Here is a 17,244-nt window from a genome sequence, read left to right as displayed (position 1 = left end):
TCTAGCATTATTTCCTTAAATGAGGAAATATACTCATTTTGACAGTTTCCACAGATTCCATAATAGAATTTATTTCAGAGTACAGTTTAAAATAGACTTTCTCTAATGTTATTAGGGTTTTACACTGCACTTACAGAGTCCAAATGTTCTGAAACTGCAACTGCTGCACTGCAAAAACGCTACAAGTTGTCAAGTATTTTCAACTACAATTGATGAATCCATCCTGAAAATACATGTGGCCACGTATAAATGTAACCAAAAGGAATTTTTTACAAATATGAAGAATGTGAAATGGTCTGATGAGTTCATCAGAAGACGGAGTCTTCTACGGTGTGTGCAATGGATGCTGCACAGGTAATTTGGCATACCAGTGACATTCCCTTTTTCGATTATAGATTGTTGTTTGCTATTGAACAGTCTTGGTGTTACACCAGCTGGTGGGGTTTGTATTAAAAAGGAGTGAGTGCTGAACGTTTCTTTCAGAGGAAAAATAGTTCACAGAGGACTCATGTACAAAGCAAAATGTGGGAAAAAAAGTGCTAGACAGTTTCAGGCTGTCAAGCTCAAAGGAAATCCCAGCAATGGACTCCAAAGAGAGTGTACATACACTCATGCCTGCATACATTGATGTATTTTGGGCACATTTAGGCAAATCTAGGTGGGTTGCTGAGGAACTCCCAGTTTTAACTGCTAGCAGCCAAGCACAGACACAGTTATAGCAGGCTCTGTGTGCTGTCTGCAGAAGAGAACAATGCTTTCTAATGTATTCTAATTTTGTTTATTTGTTTGTTTATTTTCATTCAGAGGAGAGAGGGAATATAACAAAAAGAAATCCAAGTAACACAGTTATTTTCCCTGAGCTGAAGCCAAGCTTCCCAAGCATTCATCATGCTGCAGAGTCATTGCCATTTATTACAGTAGCTCTTAGGAACTTGAATGTTTCAGCTTCTGGACACTTCCTACAGTTTTGTTTTTTTTGTTCTCTCAAAGAATTTATCATTACAATTCCTGGTGGTATATCTTGTGATTTATGGAATGGACCAAATTCATCTTCTAGAGAAAGTAAAAAGCAATCTTTGTACTTACTCACTGGGACACTATGATGTACCCAGCTTGCTGGAAATTGTTAAATTATTGTTAAATTATTTCCAAAGGTGACACTAGGTAAATCACACTGACAGCATTACAAAACCTGGTGTGCACTGACTCAAAAGGCTTCTCCATTAGACACAATCAACTTGAACAATCACAGGTAGAAGAACCCTATTTCAGTTTAAAGATAAGGACTCTTCTACTTCGCTCAAATGCATGTCATACTTCTTGTATCTGTAGTTCTAACCCAACCAAATATACATAACCCAACAAAACACAACTGCTTGTGGCACACGTTCAAATGCGACATAGTAGCCCCAATTGAAATGGGATATAAGACTGAGACAATCTCATTAAAGGCAAGAGCAACACTTTAATGCACTCTCCCTATCTGGTAAAAAATTACAAGACTATGGTAATAGGCAGTACGTGTATTTGGAAAGCAATGTCTTTCTGAGGAAGCAGGCAGTCAGAAGGCTGAGCAGAACCACCCCAGGAACTGTTAACAGGTCACAGTTGCTCGAACACAAATAAACCAGTCCACACCAGAAAAGCCTCTGAGAAGGCCCTATTTTTTATGGGGCCTTAAAATATTGTTCAGATTAAGTACATAGATGCTTCAACAGCCATTCCGTCAAGCATTTTTCACTAAATTTTAATTACAAAATTATTTTTTAGGATTTCTTAAGAAAACCAATGATAAAGCATCAATATTTCAAATTTCTCTGTTGTTTGTTCTCATTTTCTTGATGGAAAAAAAGCTCAGATGAAATCTGAGGTTTCCCATGTTAAAAAAAGAAACAATGATGATGATAATAATAATAAAAACCCATACTATAAATAAGACTGTAAACTGACAATAATTTCATTTTTTGTTTTGACTATACAAGTCCAAAACTTGTTAACTTGCAAAATCCACGAAGAGGCCCATGACTCATAGAAAGCTAAAAATGATTCACTAGTTTTCAAGTATTTATAAGTCTGCATGCTCCACTGGTTGGTAAGCACTGACAATTCTTACGTATTGAAGATTTGTAACAAAAATATACAAGTTGGCAGAGTAAATGAAATAATAAGGAATTCGACATGTTCTGTTGTTTAGTCATAAAATGAATTTTACAGGCGATAGCACACTGAGTTATTTGCCAAATTGAGTAGGTTGGTACTTACATAAGTGTGATCATAAACACACATCTGCAGAAACCTATGCCCTGAGCCATTGTAATGAAAATATCTTAAATTATTGAAAATGTGTTTTAAAAAAAAAACCAACAACAACAAAAAAACAACCAAAATCCTTCCAACCAAAACATTTGTTAGCAATAAGGCAACTGATATTTTCTTTTGTCTGGCAGGAAACACCTGTGAATAAAGCTTAAAAAGCAAATGTCGATCTTTTCATTTGAGTCAGCTGCTGATATTGGGGGCTGACATGTTAAAAACAGATCACGTTATAAAAGATCAGTGAAGACAGGGAGAAAGATGATTATGTAAGCAAGTTCTGTAGCCCAAATGGGAGGGTAATGAACACTATTCCCTACTCACTTCCTGGCTGCAAATTATACTATTAGATTTCTTTCATGTCTCAGCTCTATACAGAATTCTGGTCTACATGTTAACATCAAGAGTAACTACACTTTCTTTTTGATGTATTTTGCAAGTAGATATGAGAAAGACTTTATGTCTAGGTTCAGATTTAATATGAAATGCCATCTCCATGTTATTGCCATAAATAGCTGGGCTGAATTGGATAATCATATTTACACCACCGACGTGACTATTTTATGACATAATGTATAGTATCACACATTCAGGAAAAGAAGAATAACAGAAGACTGTGAGTTACAAATGAGTTTTTGATGTATATATAGTTTTGCCTCTGGTAGGAATTATACAGTTGCAAAACAAAGAAAAGGTATTTTATTTAAGTACCTAGACTGGACTTCAAAGGTCCAGCACCACATTTGATCACCTAAGTAAGTAAAAGCCTTAAGTGCCTTCCCTGGCAATTCAGTTCACCCAAATCTGAGCTCATGCCATGGCCAGATAAGATCACAGAATCACGGAATATCCCGATTTGGAAGGGACTCACAAGGATCATTGAATCCAATTCCTGCCTTTCACAGGACCACCCAAAATTCAAACCATATTTCTGAGGACATGTCCAAACACTTTTTCAACTCCAGTCCTTTACTACTGCCCTTAAGAACCAGTTTGAATTCCAAGCCTCCCTCTTGGTAGCTACCAGTCTAGAGATCACTATCAGCAAAGGAATTGATTTCTGAGTTCCTATTTTACAGTAAACTTTCCATAGTCAATCTCCCCAGACAGAAGAACTTTTCCATTCAAAGAATATGGTCTCCATACTGAACATCTTCTGGGCTAGCCTGACCAAAATGCAGCCCACACACAGATTTGTTCCAGTCTTGATCTTGGTAGTGCCTGGGTTGGCTCTTAGGGTAGCACACTAAAACCCCACTAATTCCATTTGTATGACTTCGATAAGCAATCTTCAATGGAGAGAAGTTTCTAATACTGATGATTTATCTATTAAAAATACCATGTCTGTCTTGTGTCAGGCACACATTCATAAAAGATAGACTAGATAATGACCTTGATCTATGATAAACTATTGTGCCTGGTGTTTTATTTTCTAATATTATCTTCTGAATACCCTGAAGATAGAAAAGACTGGGGAAAAAAAAAATAATTACTCAAAAAACATTTTTAATGCTTGAAAGTGTGGAGTTGTGTCTACAGAACTTTCATTTTCATATATATCCTGTAGATATATATGTGCTGAGGAAATGCAGCCTCTATCAGACTGTCGCTCAAATCTACAGAGTGGTGTTTCATAAGATTTTTTTTTTCCTGGAAGGCATTACATCATTACTTCCTTGCATGTAATTTTGTCTATCCTAAAGCTCAAGAGTAATAAAGCAATTTAGAAAGAATAATGTCCTTGCCTAAAAATGATCACATTGACCATCTGTGGATTAAGGCAACGTGCATTAACAGGATCACAATTTGCAATTCATCCTGTAGTAAAAATATGCCAACATGAACTCCAGCTGTCTGGGAAGTTTCTTGGTCAATATCTCCTTTCTTCTGCTTGCTGTTTCTCATTATTTTTCTCAAATATATAAATCTAAGCATGTCTCAGCTCACAGATTTGCTCTATAAAGATTTCACGTATTTACATTTGAAACTGTGAAACGAGGATGAAATTTGTAACAAGTAATTAGTGACTCATTGCATCTAAAATAATTCAGTATTTTATATTCTAAATGAATCACTAAGTATTTTTTTATTTCATTTCTTAGACATGCTTAGAAATGGTTTTGTGGGACTGGGTAAAGCATATGTAAATCATTTACAAACTCACACAATTGAAATTTTACACAGACAAAACAAATTAGCATGGTAGGCAAATTTAGAAGCCAACAGTTTGCTCATGTAGGCAACTATTTATGGCTTTCTACAATTATAGATGATGAGCTGCATAAATATTTTGCTTGGATAAAAGAAATTATATTGATTGCCAGGTCACTTTTCCCCCCTGAATCTGCATGCAGTAGCAAGCTGATTAGAGACTACCTTTTTTTTTCCCTTTAAACTTATTAATAAAAATGAGGCTTTCATAATCATGAAGAACCCAAAACTCTTGTGAGTCAGTTATAATTTCTTAGAGAACAGGGTCTAGGCAGAATGAGCACCTGTCTTTTATTGCACAGGGAGAAGGAAGGCAGAATCCCTTGTCTTCCCTAGACACTGGGATAAATTATTAACCAATCAGTCTGACAGCAGCTAGAAGATAGTAAGGTGATAAGAGCAGTCAAAACAGATTTGTTCAGTGCAGATCAGTACGACTCCTTTTGCTGTCGGGGAGAAAGCTAAGCAGATAGAAAGAAAATGAAAAACATGATGGATTGTGACTTCAGTGAGCCTTTTGACAGAGTTCCACACGACACTTTATATTTGTGCATATGAAGCTTTTCTTTCCTAAAGTGCAGCACTAGGAACCTTTCATTACTGAATTTCATCAGATCAATTTCAGGCCATAAGTCCTATTTTTTAAGATCTTTAGTTCCTGCAAACATTTTTGAGTTTCTGAACTTTGGTGATCTTGGGTGACACCGGTGATTATAAAAAGGATCTTTCTTACCTAGGGAGCATTTTAAGACTAATGGACTCTGGACAAACAGACACAGAATCCCACAATAACAGCTACCTCTCTAAGAATAGTTTTGCAATTAATTTATTATCATTTCATATAGCCCACATCTGGTGTATCTTATATTCAACAGTCTCAATATAAAGGACTATTTCATACACTATGTTTTTAAATTGTGAAACGTATTGCTTTAGGATGCTGTGGATTCTAAAAACATTTAGAAGTTGAAAAGTAACAAGACAAATTCAAAGAAAGAAATTCCATCAAGGCTATCAAACATCAGCAAAGGTTCATCAACAGATTAATCCCCATTATTCTCACTGAGGTTCAGAGTCTGGGCATTTGATCATCTAGCAGCTATATATAATATAGTGATATATATAATATATAGTGATATGTATATAATGATCAGAGTTGGCTCTGATTGCATTGTGGACCATTTACTAAAAAGATCTGGTTCTATTACTTACTGGAGTATTTACTGAAACCCTGGAATTTCTTAGCAATTCTTGTTTCTGCTAGGAAGAATGATAAAAAAAAAAATATATAAAGTTCTCCCCTTGCTTTCTTCTGTTTCTTCCCTTTCCCCCTCTGAATAATGTCCATAAAGCATATGCACCTTAATCCATATCTAACACCACCAAAAAGCAAAAATTGTTATTGAGATGTTGCAAGAGGAAGGAGAAATCCCATTCTTACTTCAGGCATACAAAAAAAGGAATTTATTCATAGAAATGAAAAGTAGTACAACTTTCAGTTGAAACACTGAATTCATGCTCTTGTTCTTTTAAGCAGCAGAACTGGAACATTTATGAAGATTACCGAAATAAAGTTAAAGATTCAAAGCACCATTTTTCTTGAGCTGAAAGAGTAAATTTTAAGGAGGTAGAGATATCAATACCTGAGCATTTCCAGAGGCTCAGAAAGAAGTATTAAATGTATTCCTCTCATACATAAAGAAGCTACTAAATATACAGTACAAAGTAGACACAACCACAACTACCTCTCTCTGAACGAGCCATGCTCTGTGCTCTGCATGAGCCCCATAAATGGATACCAAGGAGGAACTGAAGCTGATAGGCCCTATTAATAGAACCGTTTTAATATTGTGAAATCATCCCCATTCTGTTGCTATCTCTTTCCAGAGAATAGATAGTCCACACTAGATGCATCCTCATGAATTATGACCAAGACTTCACGAGCAACATTCCCTCCTTTCCAACAGGCCCATGGGAGGGCTCTGAGATAAACCACTACAGCAGTCACTCTAGTAAGTCAAGTCAGTAATGAGTTATCACTTATGGTGCTTTAGACCTTGCTCTTCCGACCTTCCTCCTCTTCACTCATATGAAGGACAACTGGATTTAGAATTAAATCCAGAAATAGCATTTTCAATTGTTTTTATTAATTACTGAACTTAATCTTCAATATACTATTCTGGCCATGTTTTAACCTATATAAGGAAATAAAATTGGTAATTTAAGTATTAAGCATGTTAATGGATTCCTACAACTTTACTTACAGAAGAAACAGCAGCAAGGGTCTCAACAGCACCAGTGCTTAGAGTAACGTATGGGATTGTTTCTCTGTTGATTCCAGCTTCACTAAAGATGTTGTTTGTGTAGTACCAGATCTGTATGGAAGAGAAGAGAATGAGTTATTAATCACTATGGTTTGGAATACAAGCCTTTGTCATTCAGTTCAAGTATCTCATCTACCAGGCACCAGATGTTAAAATAACAAGTGCTCCTGAGGTATTGAGAGCTGGGCAGAATGGCAAGTGAAGGAAGGTGCAAATTTCAGTGGATTAGTCACAAAACCGTACACTTCCACCTGGATTCAGACAGAATTACAAGGAGCTCTAACTCAGTTTGCCTTAATTCACTTTAGGAATAAATCAAAGAAACTTACTTTGAACAACAGGATACAAGAACACAAAGCAAAACCACTTAAAAGAACAGATTTACATGGTGTTAGAGAACACTTCAGAGATACTTAACAACAGAGGAAAGACCAGAAAGAAGACACTGAAAGACATAACATAAATTGCTGCTTTCCTGGACAGAAGGTGTGAGATTTGTCTCGTACTTCATTGCAAGGTGGAAACCTGCAGTCAAGCAACTGCCCTAACCTTTCTTTATTAACAACAGGGAAGAAGGATACTTTCAGATTGAGGGTGGTTTGTTAAAGAGTCAGTAGTTTTTAGGATGAAATGAATCATGGATTACAAACACCTATAAGCACCCTACATACATTCCTTCCTAATAATTTCTTAATAACTCCCTTCAACAGGGGTTGACAAGAGAGGTGGTGGCTGCCCCGTTCCTGGAGATATTCAGGGTCAGGCTGGACAGGGCTCTGAGCACTTGATTGAACTGTAGGTGTCCCCATTCATTGCGGGAGAGTTGGACTTTTTCAGGGAAGGTGACTTTTTTAGATCCCTTTCACATCAAACATTCTATAATTCTGTGAAAAGACAGCAGTGAAAAAGTAGTTGATGCAACAACACTAATGCATATTACATTGCATGCTGTACGCACATAGATCTCTTCCTACATCTGCCTAATGCCATGTCTTCTCTACAGTAAGCTTGAAGGGCACACTATGGTAGGTTTTTTGCTTACTGAAAACAGATTGCTGCGCAGCCCACATCTGTTGCAAGATTTCTTGGCATTGGAAATACAGTGCCTTGGTGGCAGGAGGGACCCAATGGAAGCGTAAGGAACCCGTTTAGGAATGACTCTGTCAAAGTAACATGCAGTACAATATATTGTTTTAATATGAAAAATTTGAAGTCTACCAATGAATGGCATCTTCTCTGTAGTTTTATTCTGCTTTAGGACCAAGATCTAATGGTGGAATATAAATATTACAAATGTTATGCATCAGAGATATGCTTTACCAGATGAAAAGAAAATGGGTTCATTTACTGTTGTCAGTTGAGGTCAAGTTGTCTGGTATTCTGTTATAATCAAGTAGATTGATATGGTCAGGGCTGCATCATGATTTCTGTTCTACATAGAAAATGTCAAATGTATTATTTTTTAATATTTTATTTTTTTAATTATAAAATAAAGCCTTAAAATTGAGTAAACATACACAGATACCAGCAGAATGATTACAGAAGTCTGCCATTTGTTAATTTCCCCTGAGTGGGACCTAAGAGACTTGCCTGAAAGAGGTCCAGCTTTCCCATATGCCCTGCACAGATGGTGGTTATTGGAAAGATCAGACAGACTAACAGGGCACTACAGACAAAGTGAAGGGTGAGAGCTATGCCTTAAGAGATGCTTTTGCAGTTAGTGAAACTTTGCTGACAGTGACTCACACCTGGCAAGTGACTTCAGACACAGATAGACAAACCAAGAACCAGGTTGAGTAGTTAGTGACACATCTGTACCTCTAATTTATTTTCTGAGCTTTGGGTGTCTGGTCAGGAAAGCCAAGCAGAAGAGACAAGGAACCTGAGCTTGTGTTCATGTGGTCCAATACTTTCCTTAATTGCTTTCATCATTCATTTTTTTGCTGTTGTTTTTTCTGGATGGACCAGTTAATTTCAGAACATAAATTTGATATGAATAATGTTATCATGGATAACATGGTTGGAGAAATGAAGTAGAAATAAAATGAAGATGAGGCTTGAAATAGCCAACTCAACATACAGGTCAAAACAAAAATAGTTTTTCTAAGGCACTAAATTATACTTTAAAACAATTCCAGCTTTCATTTTGGTCTGCACCCCTGACACACACACACAAGCAATGAGACTATAGTTCTGCTCTGCCATGGAATACTGAACAATTTCAGTGACTTATTTAATAACTGCAAAGGCCCCAAACTCTTCTTCCCCTGGAAATTTAGCTGTGTCATTTTATTTTGCTTATGTGATCAAAAATGTTGGAGAGTCTGAATTATAATCACAGAATAGTTAAGGCTGGAAAAGACCACTACAATCATTAAGTCCAATGACCAACCAACTGCACAATGCCCACTAAACCATGTCTCTCAGTGCCACATCTATGTTTCTTGGCGCCCCCGGGTACAATGACTACACTTTCTCCCCAGGCAGCACATTCTAACACAACTCTTTCTGAGAGTAAATTTTTCCTAATATCCAAACTAAACCTCCCTTGACAAAATTGAGGCCATTCCATTCCCTCTCATCCTATCACTGTAACCTAGGAGAAGAGACTGACCTTTACCTCACTACAACTTTCTTTCAGGCAGTTGTAGGGAATGAAAGGTTATTTTCAGTTCTGTTCTCAAAAAAGTATCCACAATGAGGAACAGAATAGCCTATTAGCACTGAAATCTCATAATTAGGGAAACCAAACCAAACAAACATATCTTATCTATACAAATGTTTTTACAGTTCATCTTACAGCATGGAAAATCTGTCTCTCTCATAGTATTTCTTAAAAACATGTTTTGATACTAGAGTTTTAATCACAATAATCTTTCTAATGATCTTTGAAAAAATACTTTGTATTAAGGTTTGCAAGGCTATACAGATACCTTAAACAAGTCTGAACTAGTTAGCTTAGCAATCAAGAGCATTTACATTTATCACTGATCAACACTGAGGGGGAAAAAAAGGAAAACAAAAAAAAAAACAAAAAACAGTCCTAGCTGAATTACTCCTTAATGCACAAAATCACACTAAGCAGTCACATCTGCAGTTTATTTCAGCAGCAATAATATGCAATAAGATGCGATGGTCTGAAGGACACTTACTGCATTTAGCCCACAGAGCTGGTAGCATCCCATGGTGACAACCACAGTGATCACTTGCCATCGTACAGCACGGGTTCTAAGGAGCTGAAGCACTGACACTAATTTGGTGTTTCTTTGGACTCGACTCTCTGCCAGAACTTCTTCTACTTCTTGAGACACATCTTCTTTCCCAAGGAAGGTCTGAAATGCTACACAGAACAAACATTAAGCTAGACACTAATCATTTGTAACAGGCTTGTTTCATGATACGTGAGGCAATCTGGAGACATTTATGGGCTCCAACATAATTATTCTTCTGCCAAAAATATGACTCTATTCTGGGTATAATTCTTGCAATCTATTTCTGAAACTGCAACAAGAATATAAATAATTTAGCACCATGTCAAACCTCTCCTTATATTATTTCATATATACTACAGAATAAAGCCCAATGCAGAGTCAAAACCCTGCATAAACTGAGAAAGAAAAGTTTAATATCAAGCAGTTCTCACCTTTATTTAAGTTAGCTACTTTTGTGACCAAACAGTATAGCAGATCTTATTTCTGAAGATAGATTGGATAGAGAAGTAATAATATGTTAAAATGTGTATAAGCCTGTTGAAACAAGAAAGGCAAACATTTGAAAGGAATAGCTATTTGTCTTCGGATTGTCTAATTTTCAATATCATACAGATAAGAATTAATTTCTTCAATGTATTTATTATTAGAAAGGATTATCCAAAGAGGTTCAAAGGTTTCTATCTGTTGACAATTGACATATCAGAGTGAATTCAACTGGTAAATATAAGCAAACAACCCTGAATTTTCCTGCAAATAAAACAATTAAGTATTATATCACTGCATGTTGTTGACTCACTGAGAAACCCTTCCAGTTTGAATGATAAAAGCTTTTCTTCTCACATCCCCTCCAAAAGGTACTACAAGTGGATACCTCCTGGTGGAGGTGGTGCATCTCCACCAAACTTGTAATACAAATCTAGTATAAATTAATGATTACTTCATCACAATTTTATGAACATATCCCAGGGGTTGGCTTTTCAAGAGATATTTAAAATGTTCATCATCTTGGAATAACTGCAGAGAAACAATTACATTAAACATATTCCTGTAACAAGGCTTTGTGACCCAGTAGGATGCTTACTCTAAAAACAATCCTTTACACAGCAGGTCACCTTAATGTTGCTCCCGTTAAAGGAAATAATGAGTTATTTTTATTAAATGAATAAGTTGATTTATTTATCCTAGAAGCCAAACTCATTTTTGTCTTATCCAGTGCTTTGCACAGCACTGCATATTAATCAGTAACTTTTCAGTCCATTCTTTTGGATCACAAAAAGAACTTGGATGATCAAGAAAGCCAAAAAAAAATTGACTAGTCAAGAGTAAAACACCCATCCTCCATTTAGTTTTAGAAGCTACAACATATAACTTCACTTGGCAGGTAAAAAAGCCAAGTAGTGGCCATTAGCTGCTGTGAGGGGTTGGCCACATGAACAAGCTGGCTGAAACAATATAATTTGCTTCATCACTTGGTGAGTGTGCAGTGCTGCACACTCTGCCAGGTGGACCCTAGTTAACAGAAGGCATCATTTTTCAAAGGATGGATGCTCACCACCTCTGGGTGCTGATTCAATTCATAACATTAATTTATTCTGATATTCAGTTTTTCTTTCTGGAAAGGAGAGGTCAGAAATTTCAAATTCTCTAAGTCAGCATGAGTGCTGTCCTTCCACGTAGTTCTCATAAATCAGAAATGAAGTAACAGATTCAGGTCTTAGAATCAAGAATTTAAGCTGCTGAGTTTTGTTGTTGTGCCATTTTTCAGTAATTATTAAATGACATACAAAACAGTTGTTAAAATGAATGCAATGTATTTAAAGTAGTGTAGGATTGGAACAACCTGTAGCATGCTACAGTTGATGTCTTGTGCTTAAATTTCACTATTGTCTGTACTGCTAGAGCACTGACAAAAAATCAGACAACTGTGAGAATAACCAGGCATATACTCTATTATCCTTCTTTGAAATGATTCTCATAGATTTTTAAGCATCTAGTTTATTGGCCTAAATTAGGTCAGTGCACAATTTTCTTTAGTTTTTCCTGTTTGCATTCCTGTAGGGCACAAAAGTGAAAAATATAGGTGCAGTCAAGTAAAATGGAAGCAATCTGTCTGTTCTGCAAAAGGGAGCTTACTGCATTTTGTGAGGGACCAGGAAGTTAAAAACAAAAACAAGCAACAACAACGAAAAACAGCAATTACCAAAAATTACCAAGTACATGGCAGGAAAAAATATAGACACCTGCTTTCTTTTTCTTCCCTCCCTGGTATTAGGACACGAGATGTTAAAGTTGACAGGAAACTTTGACAGATGCATAAATAATCAAGTCAGGAAATGCCAGGAAAATGCTATGCTACCCATGCATATTTTTCAGTAGACAACAGTAACAAATTTTCCAGCTATTCAATACAACTTTAGTGTTCTTTCATTAACACTGTTTCAGTACAGTAAGAATCACAGTTTTATACATAATTAATGCGGAAATAAACTCTGCACTAACCGGGAAAAATCAGAGGTCATCTTATTTGTTATTTTCAATTCTGCTCATTTTGTATTTTAAACTCCTTTATTACTGGCACTGAGAATCACAGTAGTCATTCTTATCTCCGACTGCAGTGACTCATTTCCTGCTTCCCTTCATAGGGATACCTTGCTTTCACATCTGTACCCTGCTTGTTACAATTCTAGTAATCTTTAGAACTTCTCCAGATTTCTTGTTAATTTTCTTAGACCAGAAGATCCTAACTCTTACACCTTTGAAAACTTGAAAAATGAAGCAGTACAAAGCCATTTGAATATTGTTGTTCTGTGCTACCTACGGATATGTTCATTTTCATTCCATTTCATTAAAACTGGGGTCTTTAACACTAAGCTTTGTATATCTCTTTTGCTAAAAGAGATTTAAACAGCTATTTAAATATAGTAAAATATTAACTACCACCATGTAGCATGGCAACATTTAATACTAAATCCAAAGTTGATATTGCAGTTCAGTAAATGCAGCAGCAAGAAAAAGACTTGCTCATAGACCTGTGAGTTAACATCTAGTTTGGCATTACATCTATACCTCTTCTCAAACCTGGTTTTATAGACCATCAGCTCGCTATTTAGATTCACTTGAAACTAAACAAGATGTACAGAGGAAACAAAATAACCGCATGCTGCCTTAGCACAGAACAAAAATTGATAAACTGAACTGCACCAAAGTTTCATTAAACCAAGTAAATTTTCTAAAAGACATGAGGTTTAGGAAAAGCTTGCAAGCAAGGCAGACACACTGTGGTAATCCCAGCTTTTGGCAGCCAGCTCTAAACCAGCAAGTATAGCTTATAATTCTTCAAGACATGCAAAAAGCACATAAACAGAAATAAATCATAGGTGACCTTCCTGACACTAATAACAACTGCATCTAAATCATTAGATTTTCAGCTTTTTTTGTTGTTGTTTCCTACAGTAACTCTGATTTTAATGTCTCTGATACATGTAGGCTCCATGGGTGTCTTTGAAATAAAAATAATGACTTGCTTTTTAAAATCAGAAGTGGCCTTGCTCTTTTATCACATCAAAAGGCATCAACACAAACTACATCTTTTTTTTAAAACCACATTATTTTTTACACCAGGTGCAATGCTCTTTCAATAACCATGGGAATTTAAATGTGTGACTGAACACAGCAAACGAACAGATTTTGTACGTCACCAACAGATGTTACTGTGACATTATATCCAAGTTATTTGACCCTTGAGACATAATAATGTTATGGTTCTCTGGGAAGCAAGGATACCAAATGACTTCCATTATTGGTTTACATGATGTGTTACTGTAGCTATATTTAAAATACAGATTTCCTCTTTGCAGCAGTATTCTTCAGAAATATACTCAGCTCTCCAGATATTTGTAAACAATGTTCTTAATCACGATTTTTTTCTGCTTTATCAAAATACTACTGATGATCTTGTTTGTATTACTATATATCCAGTAGCCACGGTCACAGACCAGGGATTCATTTGGCATGCAACAAATATTCAACAAATACCAAATACCTGTCTCACCATCATAGATTTTGGATCTTAAATGAAGAGAATAAATTGGATGCAATCACATTCATTGATTTCTTTTTCCTCTTTCTACTCTGTTACCCTTTTGCTATCACAGTTTCTTGGCAATTTTTACAGGAACTGTTGAATCACAGACTGAACATCTGACTGACCATCTAAGCTGAGCACTGAGTAAGTTGCGGGAGCACAGGGGAAGGTGATTCACCTGTGTGAGCAGAAGGGCTGTAGTCTGGCTCCACCGCTTCTAGACCCCATTTAAGGGCTGACTACCACTAGGGAAGGATTTCTTTCTGGAGATCACTCCTCTTGGAGTTTTCCCTGTGAGCCTACACAGGTGAGCATTTTCCATTTGTTTCTGATTATCCCTTTCTAACCACACCATTCTGTATACATGTTTATTATGCACAATTTAATGATGATATCCTTTTAGAGTCTTTCAATCACTTGAATATTTATTTCTTCTTATTATTATTATGCAAGCTAAATGTCAAGCATTTTTCTCCCTTCTTTTATTCCAAAGATAGGGGACTTGGGATGGTTTTTCCCTCTCTCCATTGCCAGACTTCCAACTTATTGAGTAAAGCAGGATTATAGATTGTACTGTGAATCCAGTCAATCATTCTGCCCCCAGATAGTTCTCCAACATTCAGCAGTGAAAAAAGAATACAGGATTGGATTTGACTGGTTTCAGGGAGCCAGATGCAGGATATTGACTTCAGGAAGACCAGCAGTGCTCAGCTCATAGTACTGCTTTTAGCATAGTATCCACAAAGAGAAAAGTGATCTGTACCCTCCTTACTCCTGTGCTTGTGAAATAGTTTGCCTCATAGCAGTGTGGTTTACGCTCAGACAACAACACCTGCCTACTACTGCCTCATCTTTTCTCTTTTTCATTATTATGTCTCTTATTTGCCACTTAAAGGTATCATGCTCTTTTACACTGCTTCCAAAAAACAGAATTAGGCCACTTGTAATTTGGTAGTTAAAGTCTGGTTATCTCCTGAGGGCAGAAAAAAAAAATGGAGAGACTAAAACAGGCACAGAACTGGAAACTCACTGACCTACATTATCCCATTGGATTTTTATTGCTCTAAAATAATTAGGAAGATTAACATTGTCATCTCCATTTTAGAAGCTTTTACATAGAGTATTTTATAAAAAGACTAAGGTAGTCATTTGCCTTAAATATAGTGGACCTTTTGCAAATAATGGTTTTATATTTCTCCAAAAAGACATAATCCACAATGAAATGTATGAAATTTGCACAAGTAGCCTTGTTCCATTAGGGGAAAGAGAGCGGATTTATTCACAAAACAGACTTGCACATTCCTCATATTATTTTGCAGATCCAACCTAAGACAAATAATTCAAGAGCACTATGTAGTCATTGTTATAATGGAGAATACTGCATTGTCAGTAATGGCTTATGAGCAGTAGTTTTTTCATAATTCTCTGGTCTCCGTAATACACAGGCTTTTCCTTATGCGTTTCTATAGATAAAGCCAAAATGCAGATGGTTTTTCTTGATTGTTGATTCAATTATCCACATTCCTATTTTGTGAATCTCTCCCACTTGCTTTTACTATTTTACTGCATTAGAGAAACTCAGCTCTTGCCTCATTCGGGTTTCTCTGTGTGCCCTGGTGGAGACGAAAGCACCAAATCCCATTCATCAAGCTGACAGTGCAGGTCTCTCTGGTCATTTTTCACCCAGGCATTCCATGAATCACACAAACATCTTCCCCACCTATCTGTATACTAACTACACATAGAATCATAGAACTGCTCAGGTTGGAAAAGACCTTCAAGATCATCAAGTCCAACTGCAACCTAACTATAATACCCTGACTCTAACAACCCTCTGCTAAATCATATCCCTGAGCACCACATCTAAACAGTTTTTAAACACCTCCAGGGATGGTGACTCACCATACAAAGATGCTTTCATTTGCAAATCTATGTTAGGAGAAGGGAGATTACAAGGCATGTGCAATGGTAAGAAAACTGCTTATTTCCCTAATGTGCTTTACAATAAGCCATGTAGATACTTTACAACAGAGAAATATAAGATTATACGATCCATACTGCCTTACAGGGGTAATTTTATGAATTGTGAACAGTTAAATCTTACCTAACAACTATCTGTACCTATTTTGCATCTGATATCCCAACAGGTTGCCTTGCTTGGGAAGTGAATTGTCTAATCTTGGAAGAATCCCTTTTTAGTAAGTAAGGAAAGGGAAGGAAATTGATTAGAATATATTGACATTACTGTCTTAGGCTCATTATATATGAGGTTATGGTTGAACTTGATGATCTTTGAGGTCTTTTGCAACCTGAGTAATTCTATGATTCATATATCTATCTAGATTCACCAGTTACCAACAGATTACAATCAAAAAGAGTTTCAAAATGTACTGCACCACATATCAGAGTTAAATCTTGATTTTAGAATTAATCAAGTCCAAGAGCTTCCGTTCATATCTATCAACTTTAAAAATTTATTGATATCAGTCTCCTTTGGTTTTTGGTATAGATTTACATCTATACTTGTTCCAGTGGCTCAAGAAATCCACCTTTTCATCTGAAGAAAACCTCATTAATAAGCTACTGGCTAAAGACCATCTCAAGTACCATAGCACTGGAAATAAGGTGTGGGTAACTTTGCTATTCTGATGTTTTCTACTTCAAAATCCACCTCCGATGCTTCTAGATTCATTTTCAAACATTTTTAGAACGTGTGTTGAAACTGGCCTATTACCAACAGTAAGTGGTGTGAATTTCCAAGCAGGTGAAGTTGTTTTCATGAGAAATTATGACAGTTTCTAAGCTCTACATGCAAGAGAGCCAGCTCTACTATCACTAGTGAGGTTCCCAAGCACTGTGGAAGCATTCTGAATAGATCTCTAAAACAAGTCTAACATTATGCAACGTGATTGCAGATGCAGGCTCTTTGCCAGACATAGCTCTGAAAGTACATCGACAATTTTATCAAGTTGAACAGAGATGGTTTAAGTTTGGCAGCAAAAGACGTTTTCTCCAAGCCCAGGCATAGTGCTACAGAATTGAGCTACTCAACTGCCTGCCCTAAGCTGCTTGCCATAGTTTCCCTACTGGATGGTCTGTT

General features: G+C 36.4%; 1 protein-coding gene across 1 annotated transcript in view; it reads right to left on the bottom strand.

The window, feature by feature from the left end:
* Positions 1–17,244, bottom strand: part of SLC2A9 (solute carrier family 2 member 9) — an 83,821-nt gene that overhangs the window by 37,005 nt on the left and 29,572 nt on the right. The window contains exons 8-9 of the mRNA XM_015862887.2: positions 10,001–10,188; positions 6,789–6,899 (exon numbers count right to left, since the gene is read on the bottom strand). Of these exons, the coding sequence (XP_015718373.1) occupies positions 6,789–6,899; positions 10,001–10,188 (299 nt within the window). The remainder of the gene's footprint in view (positions 1–6,788; positions 6,900–10,000; positions 10,189–17,244) is intronic.

Source organism: Coturnix japonica, chromosome 4, assembly GCF_001577835.2.
Source record: "Coturnix japonica isolate 7356 chromosome 4, Coturnix japonica 2.1, whole genome shotgun sequence".
Taxonomy (NCBI): domain Eukaryota; kingdom Metazoa; phylum Chordata; class Aves; order Galliformes; family Phasianidae; genus Coturnix; species Coturnix japonica.
This window is presented reverse-complemented; position numbering and strand designations above follow the sequence as displayed.